Source organism: Phoenix dactylifera, chromosome 4, assembly GCF_051530095.1.
Source record: "Phoenix dactylifera cultivar Ajwa chromosome 4, Ajwa_hap1_PhDact_Kaust_v1.1, whole genome shotgun sequence".
Lineage (NCBI taxonomy): Eukaryota > Viridiplantae > Streptophyta > Magnoliopsida > Arecales > Arecaceae > Phoenix > Phoenix dactylifera.
In genome coordinates this window covers 53806665-53818752 of record NC_143193.1, presented here as the reverse complement: position 1 = coordinate 53818752, position 12088 = coordinate 53806665, and the positions used below count along the sequence as shown (strand labels likewise).

General features: G+C 37.9%; 1 protein-coding gene across 1 annotated transcript; it reads left to right on the top strand.

Moving 5' to 3' along the window:
* Positions 1 to 662: 662 nt before the first annotated feature.
* Positions 663 to 2291, top strand: LOC103705675 (uncharacterized protein At5g39865). Its single transcript, XM_008789485.6, has one exon. It carries the CDS (start codon positions 704 to 706, stop codon positions 1934 to 1936), a length of 1233 nt encoding a protein of 410 aa, XP_008787707.4. The 5' UTR covers positions 663 to 703; the 3' UTR covers positions 1937 to 2291.
* Positions 2292 to 12088: the final 9797 nt, after the last annotated feature.

The following is a 12088-nucleotide window of genomic DNA, read 5'->3' as shown; positions in this document are numbered from 1 at the left end:
TTTGTATAGCTTGAAAATAATTTTTTATTAAGATAATAGTGATTTGAAAAATAATGTAATTACTTTTTAGAAAAAAAGACTCTAGGATCTAGAAAATTAATTTGAAATCACATATTATAGGTCAACATACAATGGCCTTTGTAATCATTATAATCAGTAATGATTTTAACAGGACCCTGTCATAATGGAATAACACCATTATTGAAATCTTGATACAGACAGCACCTTTTGATCAGCCAGTAGTACCATACAATGTAGCATTGGTCGCACATATTACACTACTAATGTGAGCAAGATCTTGCATGCATTATGTCAAATGGCCATCATTATATTTTATTATGCACATCCACCCTATATTTGATGATCCAAGTGTCCAAAGCCAGTAGCCGCTGCCCCAATGCTCATGCCATTATGTCAGGCCAGGCCAAAGATTTAGCCATTCTAGCTTATACGCAAACTCAATAGCAGACCCAAGCCTACTAATAATTTGTGCTGAGCCTTGTGGCGACCAGACCCGAGCCCGTTGGAATTTGGAACCCGTCCCTCCGAGGAAATAAACCAAGAATTTCTGACCGTTGGACGGCATCATTTCAAAATTAATAAAAAATTGCAACCCTTATGACCGTTACGTTTCGAACACATAAAGCGTGAGTACCGAAGAAAAAGAGGAAAGAAAAGGAGATCAAAAGGTAAAACAGAGAAGATGGGTTGCATCTCCTCCAAACTTCTGGCTACAACCGATATTGATCGAGATATCCGCTTCTATGGGAGCAAGGCGGCCGCCGGCGATTGCCCGAACCACGTTGTCTCGCTCACTTCGAGCACCTATGGAGTACTAAATCTCGACAGGAATGAAGCCAAGGGGAAAGAAGAAGAAGAGGAGGAGGAGGAGGCTGCGACCAAGAAATGGAAGAGATCTTCCCCTCCTCCTACCATCCCTTCATCTAAGAGAAGGGTTCTGAAGGAAGAGCCCTCAGAGATCATAAATGCTTGGGAACTGATGAGGGATCTCGATAGCGAGATACCCATTTGGTCTTCATTGAAGAAACCCACGAAATTGCATGCCTCGGTGCATCTATTTTCTCCGTGCAAGTTCACGGCATCACCCAAGAAGCAGAAGAAGCAATCTGCGGGGAAGGAGAATAGCCCACTCAGCCAGGGTTCAGAAAGGTTGGATCTTGATTCCAATCGGATCTTGAGACCCTTCAGATCCTCCGAGAGTATGCAATGGTCTGGATCACATTCAGCGATTTCGAAGAAGATCACTCCCATCAATGCCAAGATCCAAAAATCAGGGAGAGATTCTGGAGTTTCGGGGTGGAGACGGAGTCTTAGCCCTTTGTTTGATCCAGAGCTTCTTGCTTCCATCGAAAAAGAGCACTATGAAGAGCAGGAACAGATCAAGAATATGGAATTTCCAGTTCGAAGAGATAAAAAAGTCCATGATGTTGGCTTGCTGCTTCAATCCTTTGAGGAGAAGTGCCCGACTGGTGGCGAGAACATTGTGGTTTTGTATACGACAACGCTGAGGGGGATCAGGAAGACCTTTGAAGATTGCAATGCTGTTAGGTCCACGATCGAGTCTTATAATGTTAAGACTGTGGAGAGGGACATCTCGATGGACTCGGGATATAGAGAGGAACTGAGGTTGCTGATGGGGAAAAAGGAGGTGAGGGTCCCTGTGGTCTTTGTGAAGGGAAGGTTGATTGGTGGCGCCCCGGAGGTCTTAAAGTTGGAAGAGGAAGGCAAGTTGGGGTTACTACTGGATGGAATCCCGAGGGCAGAGGTGTGGTGTAAGGGTTGTGGAGGGGGGAGATTTGTTGTGTGCATGGATTGCAATGGCAGCTGCAAGGTCTTGGAAAGAGAGCAGAAGAAGATGGTGAGGTGTGGACAATGCAATGAGAACGGATTGATTCGCTGCCCCCTATGCTGCTAGGAATTACCTCTCCTTTGTATTTTATTAGGCCTGCAAGCTCTCAGAATGGGTTGATGTAGTGTCTACCCTCAAAAGAGATTCAGATATCACTGTTGTATGTATTTGACTAGTTCTCTGCTACTTCAACTATTCAATATAATTCTCTTTCTATGAACATTTTTTTTTTGCACTAGTTTATCTAGTCTGCTGCTCTTTGTTCTTCTTGAAATGGCCATGGTTAGGAAAGCCAATAAGAATGGTCAAATTCCTTCTTGTGTCTTTCGTTCTTTCTTTGGATGGGGGGGAGACAGGAAAACCTTATGGCACATCTGATTTATGCTGAGTTAAACCATTTTCATTGCACACTCAACATCACGAGACTCACCACTAAGTTTTTTGCAGTAATACATGGTGCTCTACTGATTTTGAAAGTAAAGACCCTCCCCAGTTCTCAAAAAAAAAAAAAAATGTAAAGAACAAAAGATTTTTTGATGGGATTTTGCATTGATATGGCTTATTTTATTGAATCACTCAACATTGCATTCACTGACCAACAATGCTGGCGTTCTATTTTCACCCTCATTTATTCTTGTTTTGATTGCCCTTTGTGATTGAATTAGCTTGGCACTGAAAACTTACCCATAAACTAGACAAAGGATATGGTTATCTTCTCATATTTTTCTCTCATATTAGTTTGTTCCTGTCATAAGATGAGTAAGATAAATCAATGAGAATGTGTCAGAAACTAGAGTCACATAGTGCAAAGATGAAGGTTGTTGGTACGTCATCTGTTTTTCATGAGAACAAGCATGCAATTTTTAGTTAAGAACATCGATCTACAACTCTCAGATGTCTGCCTTATGTTTTAAGCGAAAACGTGGATGTAAAATTTGATGTTCATTTATAATCTTCGTAAACTTTATAAATAAATGAAAGAACCTTAGGCAAAGAAGATTTGCTGGGACCAAGAAGGACTTCACAACTGCATTTTGATATGGAATTTTTCGTGTGTGACATCTGAAGAGCAATACTATATGTCAGTTGAAAAAAAAATTCTGCTTGACAAATAGTATGCTGATTTGAGCAGGTGAACTATTAGGTCAGAAGGCTTGTCCATGGTAATTTGTGCTTGTATTTTCTGTTATTCCTATTTGGTGAAGTTGTAGTGCTGATATTGCAAGCGACTGTCATCAATACAGGATTCCATTTCAATATGGTATTCAATTTACCGTCGCTGGAAATAGAATGCTGCCCATTTTTATGCTGTGATATCTCTACTGATTAAAAGAAGATCAGATGTTCTCAAGAATTTTATTGCTTTATTTGCTTTCCCCTTATTGTTTTTTTTTTTTTGTGAGCAAAACCTCTTTTGAGGAACTATTAGATTTTTAGTTCCATAATGCCTGAGAACAGCTCGTTATGCTTCTTATGCCATTACTAACATGAAAGTCTTATGTAAATGCTTCATAACAATTGTATGTATTTCCTATTTTAAATAGGACATATGAAGATCTTAATGTTTAAAGAGCCTCGGTGCATTTTTCCTTCATTCCTTTGTGTCTCATTTGGATGGACAAGCCTGCTGCATAACCTGCTTGCCAACAATATAGCTTGCCTAGCTATTAATATCCCAGTCTTTGGATATGATTACTATCCAGAAATCCTCCTCCCCTTGCGTACTTTTGGAAACAATCATTAACATTTCTTTTTGTATCATTTCACCTTTATTCTCAAGCATCCATTTTGAAATTTAAGAAAGTTACATTCCTTCATATACAACAGTCTAACCATCTTCTGCCATTTTTCAATTTTTTCTGTTCAGCATGAGAAAAATAGTTTTGTTGGGGCCGAATTGGAAGGTGGTTTCACTGGTCATAAGAGAAACCCTCTAGGTAGCACTTCCTTTTTTATGGTACATCATGAATTTGTCCTTTTTTTCTAACATTCTCACAATCAACCTAGGCTACTTTGCCTACCAAAGGAGAAAGCTTAATCAATGAAATGGTTTTCTCAGAAGTTAAGACAATATGGGCGGATGACTCGGGCATCAAAGAAATTTTCCTCCAATCTGATTATGTTTTGCCATAATCAATAGCATATGCATCAATCGTTTCATGCTAAACTGCAGTGCCACTGAATTTGTACACGGTTGGGATAATCTCTTTAAGCCGAACTTACATTAAGTGTTGAATCCAGAAATGGTTATCAGCTAGTTTAGATGGTCCTTGAATCATGAGGAAGTTCCTAGTCAATTGGTAGTGCCAGTCAATGGAAAAGCACCTCCATAGCTAATGACATTCTATGGATAATTTACATGGCCATTAAAATGTGATGGTATCTAGACATGACATCATTGTCCCTTACAATGTTTCATTCGAATGTATTTATCCGTATGTTTATAAAGAGACTGCTTCTCACAGCAACTTAAAGTGCTTGTATGTTGTGCCATGTAACATATCTGGGGCACTTGCAGCTTATTGGATGTGATGTTAGCTTCATCCAGCAATTGACCAAAAAATTGATAAATTATTGCTCGTGATTACTTTCTGTTCCAACAATTATATTACATTCGTCAATGAATGATAGCAGTTGAAAGTTTGAAACTCACCAAGAAGATAACTGAAGTGTTGGGACATATAATAAAGCCTTTATCATCAAAAACAAAAAGTCATATAATCAAGCCTGGGATCTTCTAGAAAATAGCAGCCTTGGTGCAAAACCATTGGAATAATTTTTGCTGATTAACTAAAGAATTGCATGTACCACAAGAACATCATGGTGGTGGCACACTTTGCTTTTATAAAGATTGAGCCACATAACATTGTCCTAAATATCATTTTTATGCCGCATCACGCATAAACTGCATAATTTGATGAGGGTGAGTTGAGAAAATAGAAAAAATTCTATAACCATGTCCATGTGAAACTTGCATGTGCATCCTGCTGGATGAGAAAGCTTCTTATTCGCAAATGTGACTATGAATTTCTTCAAAGATTGCAACTCTAATTGTTCAAAAGTCATTTAAATTCAGTATAGGAAAAAGCATGTAAGAAAACTGATCTCTGCAGTGAAAATTAAGTGAAATAGCCAAAGCCAGCAGCACAAAGCAAGAAAGCTGATACAATGGAAACTAAGTAGTTGAATTGGAAAATGAAATTAAGCTGAATTTCTTGAGCCCACAAAAAGGAACATGTTACATTCGTCATGCCCCTTCTTTAACATTCTCGATAAGCATATGGCATATGCCATCTGGACAAACAGAACTGCTGACATGCACTTTCCTGTAACGGCTATAAAATTTCTCCTTACCATCCTAATCTAAAGGATGGTTCCTCTCTCTCTCTCTCTCTCTCTCTCTCTCTCTCTCACACACACACACACACACACACACACACGTGCGCGCGCGCGCACGCACTTGGTTACTCACACACATTGCCCTTACCCCACATTGCTTATTGAATTCCTCCATATCCCAGGTTAATGAGACTGAACTAAAAGTTGGATGATATTTGTCCCATGTTGAATATTGTATTCTTAAATATAGGTTTAAAATCCTTAAAATTTTTAATTTCTTTTGTAGATGATGCCCTTAGATGCTAGGATGCCTCAATGAACCATCGTTTCTTGCAATAAGTTTATGAAGCAACTATATTGATTAGCTTTTAGCAAAAAAAAAAAAAAACTATATTGATTAGCCCCATAAACAAGAAGACCTACAATTGATAGAATGGTATGCACAACTAAATCTAGAACTCTAGAGAAGAAGAAAAACAGGCATGTCTTCCTCAAATCTTTCAGTATTTTATATCGATACATCCCTTCTTTCTTTTGAAATTTAAGTAATTGTAAAAGTTTTTCTTATGCACATACGACAAATAATAAGTTCCAGCTGCATTATGCTGCATTTGTTCTGTCCAAACATTAAAATTTTATTATTATCTCTAAATACATGTTCTCAACAGAATCTTTTTTTTATCCGCTTATACAAAAGGACAGAATTTCTGCTAGTCTTGTAAATCTCATTTCTTAAGAAGACTGTGAGGAATCCATCACTTATTTCATTAAGAAAATGAAATGCGAAAACAAAGAGTGTGGTAGAGATCTTATAACGTATAATAACATTGAATTTTGTAGCAGATATCTCATATATCTGATAATATTGAATTTTGCTATGTGCATTGCAATTGCCAGTTATAGTGTCCACATCGATCATATATCTAACTAAACTATTTGGGTTTCATAAATTATTTGAAACGAGAAATTAATCACAATAATGCTCAAGTTAACCATAAGAAAGCGAACCACTGTAACAAAAATAAGTAGAGCTTCGGCAACAGCGAAAGTAAAAGTCTGTTGCTAGTGATATAGCTGGTTGTACCCATGCGAGAGCAGTATAAGCAATTGCTGTACTAAAAAAAATAAAAAATAAAAAATAAAAAATAAAAAGACTGCGACGGAGTTATACTGTGCCCGTTGTGCCCCCTGGCAGACTATTGTATATCCCACAGTTCTCACCGACTAAAATAGTAAGAAAAAGCTTGACTAGGGTTCGAAGAATTGCTCTCTAATCGTCACTATTGGAACGGTCTTAGCTCTCTGAATCTCCTTTTGTAAGTCTTTCTGTCACGCCCCGAACCCGGGGGCCCGGGGCGCGAGCAGACGCCGCGCACCTGCAGGGCGGACCCCGCAGGCACGCAAGGCAGATAAATCAGATCAACTATTAATAACTAATTAAAAATAAAATTCCAGTTTTCAGATCAAATGTCCATATATACATAAGTCAAAAGAAAAAGTCAATATCTACTAGCTAACTACATCATGATCACTCCACCCCGTAATCCCCATAGTCACATATCATCACCTGTAAAAAAATGTAAATAGTTAGGAGTGAGCTAACAGCTCAGTAGGCGACATCATGCAATAAAGTCGTCATATAACATGTCATAATGCATATAAAAGCAGCTAAACACATAAATCCAAAAATCCACACAATAATCTGTAAACCCAATCCGAGACTCAAAATAACTCAACCGCATGACTACGGCCACATCACCCAGTGGCATGGTTACACCGAAGTGCCAATACAACTCTCCGAAGAGCCGCTCCACTGAGCCAACGCACCACTGTGCCGCACCCCTTGGTGCCAAACTCACGCTCCACTGAGCCAACGCACCACTGTGCCGCACCCCCTGGTGCCAAACTCACGCTCCACTGAGCCGCTCCGAAGAGCAAAATGCACCCCTGTGCCGCTACTATTCTATCACCGGTGGTCGCGGTGTCGGAACTAGTTCCTCAGTACAAGTCGACAGGGCCAACGTATCATCCCATTGGCGGGGCCTAGACTATAGTCACGCGGATTTTAAAAATCAATAAATCAACTTTCTATGTCAAAGTCATAATTATACTCCCAACAGTAAAGCACATAACAATTTATGAAATTAAATATTTAATTTTAAATCTAACACATAATGCCAATAATAAATCATAACATCGATATATGCAAGATACATGTTAAAATTCTACTTTAAAGCAATAGGTCACCTACCTGGGATCGCTTAAAAATCCCTGCCACAGATATCACGAACCCCTGGTTAAACATATATATTAATTATTTAATTAACTAAGAAACATAATTTAAACAATTTTTCAAACCCTTAAACTCCTAAGTTCATGGATCCAAGAATGGGCCCCCTAAGATCAAACATAGACCCTAAAATCAGAACCCTTTAAACCCAAGTCAATTGTGGCCCAAAACAGATTAGGCCCAATTGAACCAAACCAGGTATCAGGTCCAAATCAGATTTCGGGCCCAAACCAACCCAGCCCACAGATCCAATTAGGTTCAACTCAGCCCAACCCAGATTAGGCCCAATTGAACCAAACCACATTACAGATCTAGATCAAACCGGCCCACACCAAACCAGCTCTGATCAGCCCAGATTAGATCAAGCTTAACAAACCAGATTACACTCAAATTAGACCAACCCAAGTCTAGACCAAATCCACAGTCAGAAGATGGTTCAATCAAATCAAAGTTCATTTGCGTCTGGTTTGTGACACCAACAGAGCACGGAAATTGATGCAAGGGAAACACCCAAAGTTCATTTGTGTGGTTTGAGACACCAATAGGGCACAGAAAACGATGCAAGGAAAGCACCCAGCCGGAAGAAGAAGAAGAAGAAGAAGAAGAAGAAGAAGAAGAAGAAAAAGAAGGAGAAGAGGAAGAAGAAGGAGAGAAGAAGAAGAAAGGAAGAAGGGGGGGGGGGTGGCTGGTGGCTCCGGTCGGCCCTCGGCGGCGGCGCTCGGCCAGCCGCCGTCGGTCACCCCACGGTCACAGGCGACGGAAGGGAAGAAGAAGAGAAGAAGGAGAGAGAGGGAGGAAGAAAAGGGAGGAAAGAGAGGGAGACCGGGGCTGGAAGCCCGGCCCCCGTTCACGCACCTCCAGCCGAACTCGTTTCGGCCGGATTGACCCCGGCCGGCCTCCGTCGGCCGGCCGAAATTCATCAAAAACTTCCCCCGAAACAGGGGAAGTGAAACCGACTGATCCCCCATCATTTCTCTCCCTTAAATCCACAAAAAAAATAGATCCATGCTGTCTTGCTCACCTCCGATCGTCGACGAGTGGTTTCCCCGGCGGCGATGGCGGCTCCGGCGACGACGGGCTCCGGCGATCTTCTCAAAAGAGGGGAAAAGAAGGGGAAGGGATGGGCTCTCAGAGAAAAGAGAAAGGGAGAGAGAGAGAGAGAGAGAGAGTGAGGGAGAGAGGGAGAGGGAAAGAGGGAAAGAGGGAAGAGGGGGGGGCTTGCGGGGGATTCGCTGGCCGTTCGGCCGGCGTGGTCATCGTGGGGAGACCACGATGACTCAACTGAAGTCGGCACTCCTTGCCGACTTCAGTTCGTTGGGCCCTAGGATGGGCCCAATTCGGGTCTTCACACTCTAACTAACTAAAAAGAAATTTCGTCCTCGAAATTAAAGAGATCTAGGCCTTTAAGATGCTCAGCCCATTGAGTAATATAAATCCAAGATCTTATTCTTCTCGATCAAAATCAGTGTGATAGATAACTTTAAATCAATTAGCAAAAATTTCATATAAACTCGTAAGATTAGCACTAGATAAATGACTGACTGAAATCTCGGATTGAAATTATCATCTTGATGCATGTTTACTCGAGATTGGATCAGGATCGATTCACAACAGGATTGATTAAAAGTAGTTGTGTTTGGGATAGAACTTGAAATAAAATAGATCTCATACACTTATCATGGTAGTGTGTTGATCCCTCAAAGAATAATGGCCAACCTTAGAGTCAAATCATTAAATGGCTAGAAATGTAATTCACAAAATGAACATGTACTTATGATCATTAGATAGCAACGGTCTATCTCAAAGATGATTTGCATCAAATCACAAGAGCAGGTCTGAGAAGGCAAAGTATTGATACCATGATTCAATATGCCACGAAGCTTTTAGCTTAAACCTATAAGATGGGAGCAAATAATGCATGGTTTATGTAGATACTTAACAAATTAGACCATATTTGGCCAACAATCAACTAACCCGAGTCATGATACGCTCAAATTATTATTATTATTATTATTCTCTTAGCATATCCAAAAATAGCAAATTCTATCCAAGAGATAACATAATCATATCATGATTGACCTGAGAATCAACAAAATCTTTCATTATTGAACAACATAGTCTTTCATAATAACATGTTACCAAAATTCAGTCAATATTTTTGACCAGTTTAGATTGACTCAATCCATCATACTTTCGCTGCGTAACTCTGATCAATATTCTCCAAAATTTCTTAATGATCCCAGATCATCAACATTTTTTTTTTTTTATAATATCCAAGCAAAATTTTATCCTTGCTTTCCGAGTTCACTAGGTCATTATTAACCCTTGAGATAGTTGTCGTATTTGTACCATCATATAATCAAATAATCATATTCTAGATCCAAATTTGAACTAAGCCAATTCTAGTTTCCCTTGACAATTCCATTATACAAGTTGATATTTATTTTAAGCTTCGATAATTAAAAGATTTTAGATTAACTTACTCAGGAGCTTACTTAATCATTCTGAATCTTTTCTTTTAGGCTAAACTTATTTGGGCCTCTCATGAAATCCCACTTGCATTTCTCATATGGTGATACAAAATCCATAATCAACTCATAGCCTTGATTTATAAATATTTAACTTACAAGAATCTAATAATCTGGTTCAAAGATTTACAAGAAATTCTACCAAGATATAAGCTCCATGATTTTACATTGAGATCAACTCCTCAAATAAGTAAAATATTTTTTTTTATTTGCAGTACTGCAAACATTTCGGGATCTTGTAAATCTACTAGACTTAGAGAATCTACTAATAAAACAATGATATCCATATCGATCAAAATCCAAAGAACTATACTTTCCAACGATCTTTTTTTTTTTTTTTTTTAACAAGGAAAAACATCAAGAACTTTTTCCAAATCAAACAAGTCCTATTTTCGACTAACCCAAAAACATTTTAATCCACCAATATTCTCAAGATTTACTAATTGACTTCCCATCAAAATATCAATCTTAATTGTTTCAAGTCTCAAGTAGAGCCAAATAAAAATTCTTAAGTCTCATCCCCAAATATATTTTCCTTCTATATACGAGTTCCATGCATGATCCACATACAGATTTCAATAAATATTTTCTAGTCCAAGCTTTAAACATCTTTTTATAGATAAATCTTAATTTGCCACCAAAATAATTAACTTCAACTAGAAGCAATATCCACAGTGCCTGATATCAAGTTAAACTTCCAAAATAATTATATTGCACGATAATATCTCATGATTAATATTCCTTCGCTTAATTTAGTCAAAATCTAATTAATCATAACTTGAAATACAAATTGCTCTACCAAAGAAAACTCTCAGAATAGCTCATTCACACTTCAGTTACGACCATAATTAGGTTGCATTCTAATTTTAGCATTTCAAAATCATGATAAATTAACTCAAATTTATCAATAACAAAAGCAAATAAATGCCTTTTAGATCAAATATTAATGATCTTAACCAGTTTCAAAATAAGTCAAACCACCACACTTCCGCTGCACTCTCTGATTTAATTCATTTAATTCTTTAAAGTCACAAAATGATTTCTGACTAAAGTATCATTTTGCATTGAAACTAAGAAACTCCAAATTTCAAATTTCCAAGTAGAACTAGAGCAAAACCTCTAGATCTTTTTGTCCTCAATTTATATAGAGTGTACATACCATAACTAACCCCCGATCCTTTAGTCAAGTTTAAGGTCACTATGTGATCTCCACAACCTTTTTAGAATCCAAAATATCTAGGTTTAATTTAAAGGGGGTAATTCTTGTATTCTCTTTGCAATTTAATTAGAAAATCTATATTGATTTTCCTTCCAACAGAATTTACCTCAAACTCAATGGGTTAGAACTGTTGAGCCAATATCACTATGAGTAGGAATTAACTCTATCAACTTCCAAATCCTTCTTTACCAAAATCCTTAATGTCTATGATTAATGCTACCCATGATAACTCACATAAGCATCTCAAAATCGAAATTTCTACTCAATTTTGTATTTTACAATGACAAAGATTTCTAGTTAGATCATAAACCTTGACTTGAGTTCAAGTTAACACATCCAATGGTCTCCAACAATTATAAGAAAAATTTAGTAGCCCAATCCAAATATACAAATTCAAATAATTAGAATACTCCACCAATTTGCATACTATATGGCCTTAAGAATTTAATCCACTAATAGAAATATGCCGATTTACAATATTCAAACATGTCAAATCCAAATATAATCCCCATACAGATTTAACCTCGAAATCATTCTGCACTAATACTACGAAAAATCTTTCTTAGCCCACTCCAATGATACGGAAGATGTATGTATAAATCACACTCTGATAATTAGTAGCAAAACCAAAAGTACGATCATATCACAACCCATATCAAGTTTGAACTTCCAAGTCGTTTAAATAATATCTGAACATGGTATAACCGGTATGCCATTGTTAATTTTCCTACACTTATCTTAGGTCAAACCTCTCTTATCATGATCAAAGATAATTTATACTTTCCTTCTACACTCATCGAAAACCAAACCCGATGCATACATTTTATCACAATGCTCAGTGA

Excerpts from the sequence above, each read along its gene's own strand:
- LOC103705675 (XM_008789485.6), top strand. The coding sequence starts at position 704 with ATGGGTTGCATCTCCTCCAAACTTCTGGCTACAACCGATATTGATCGA.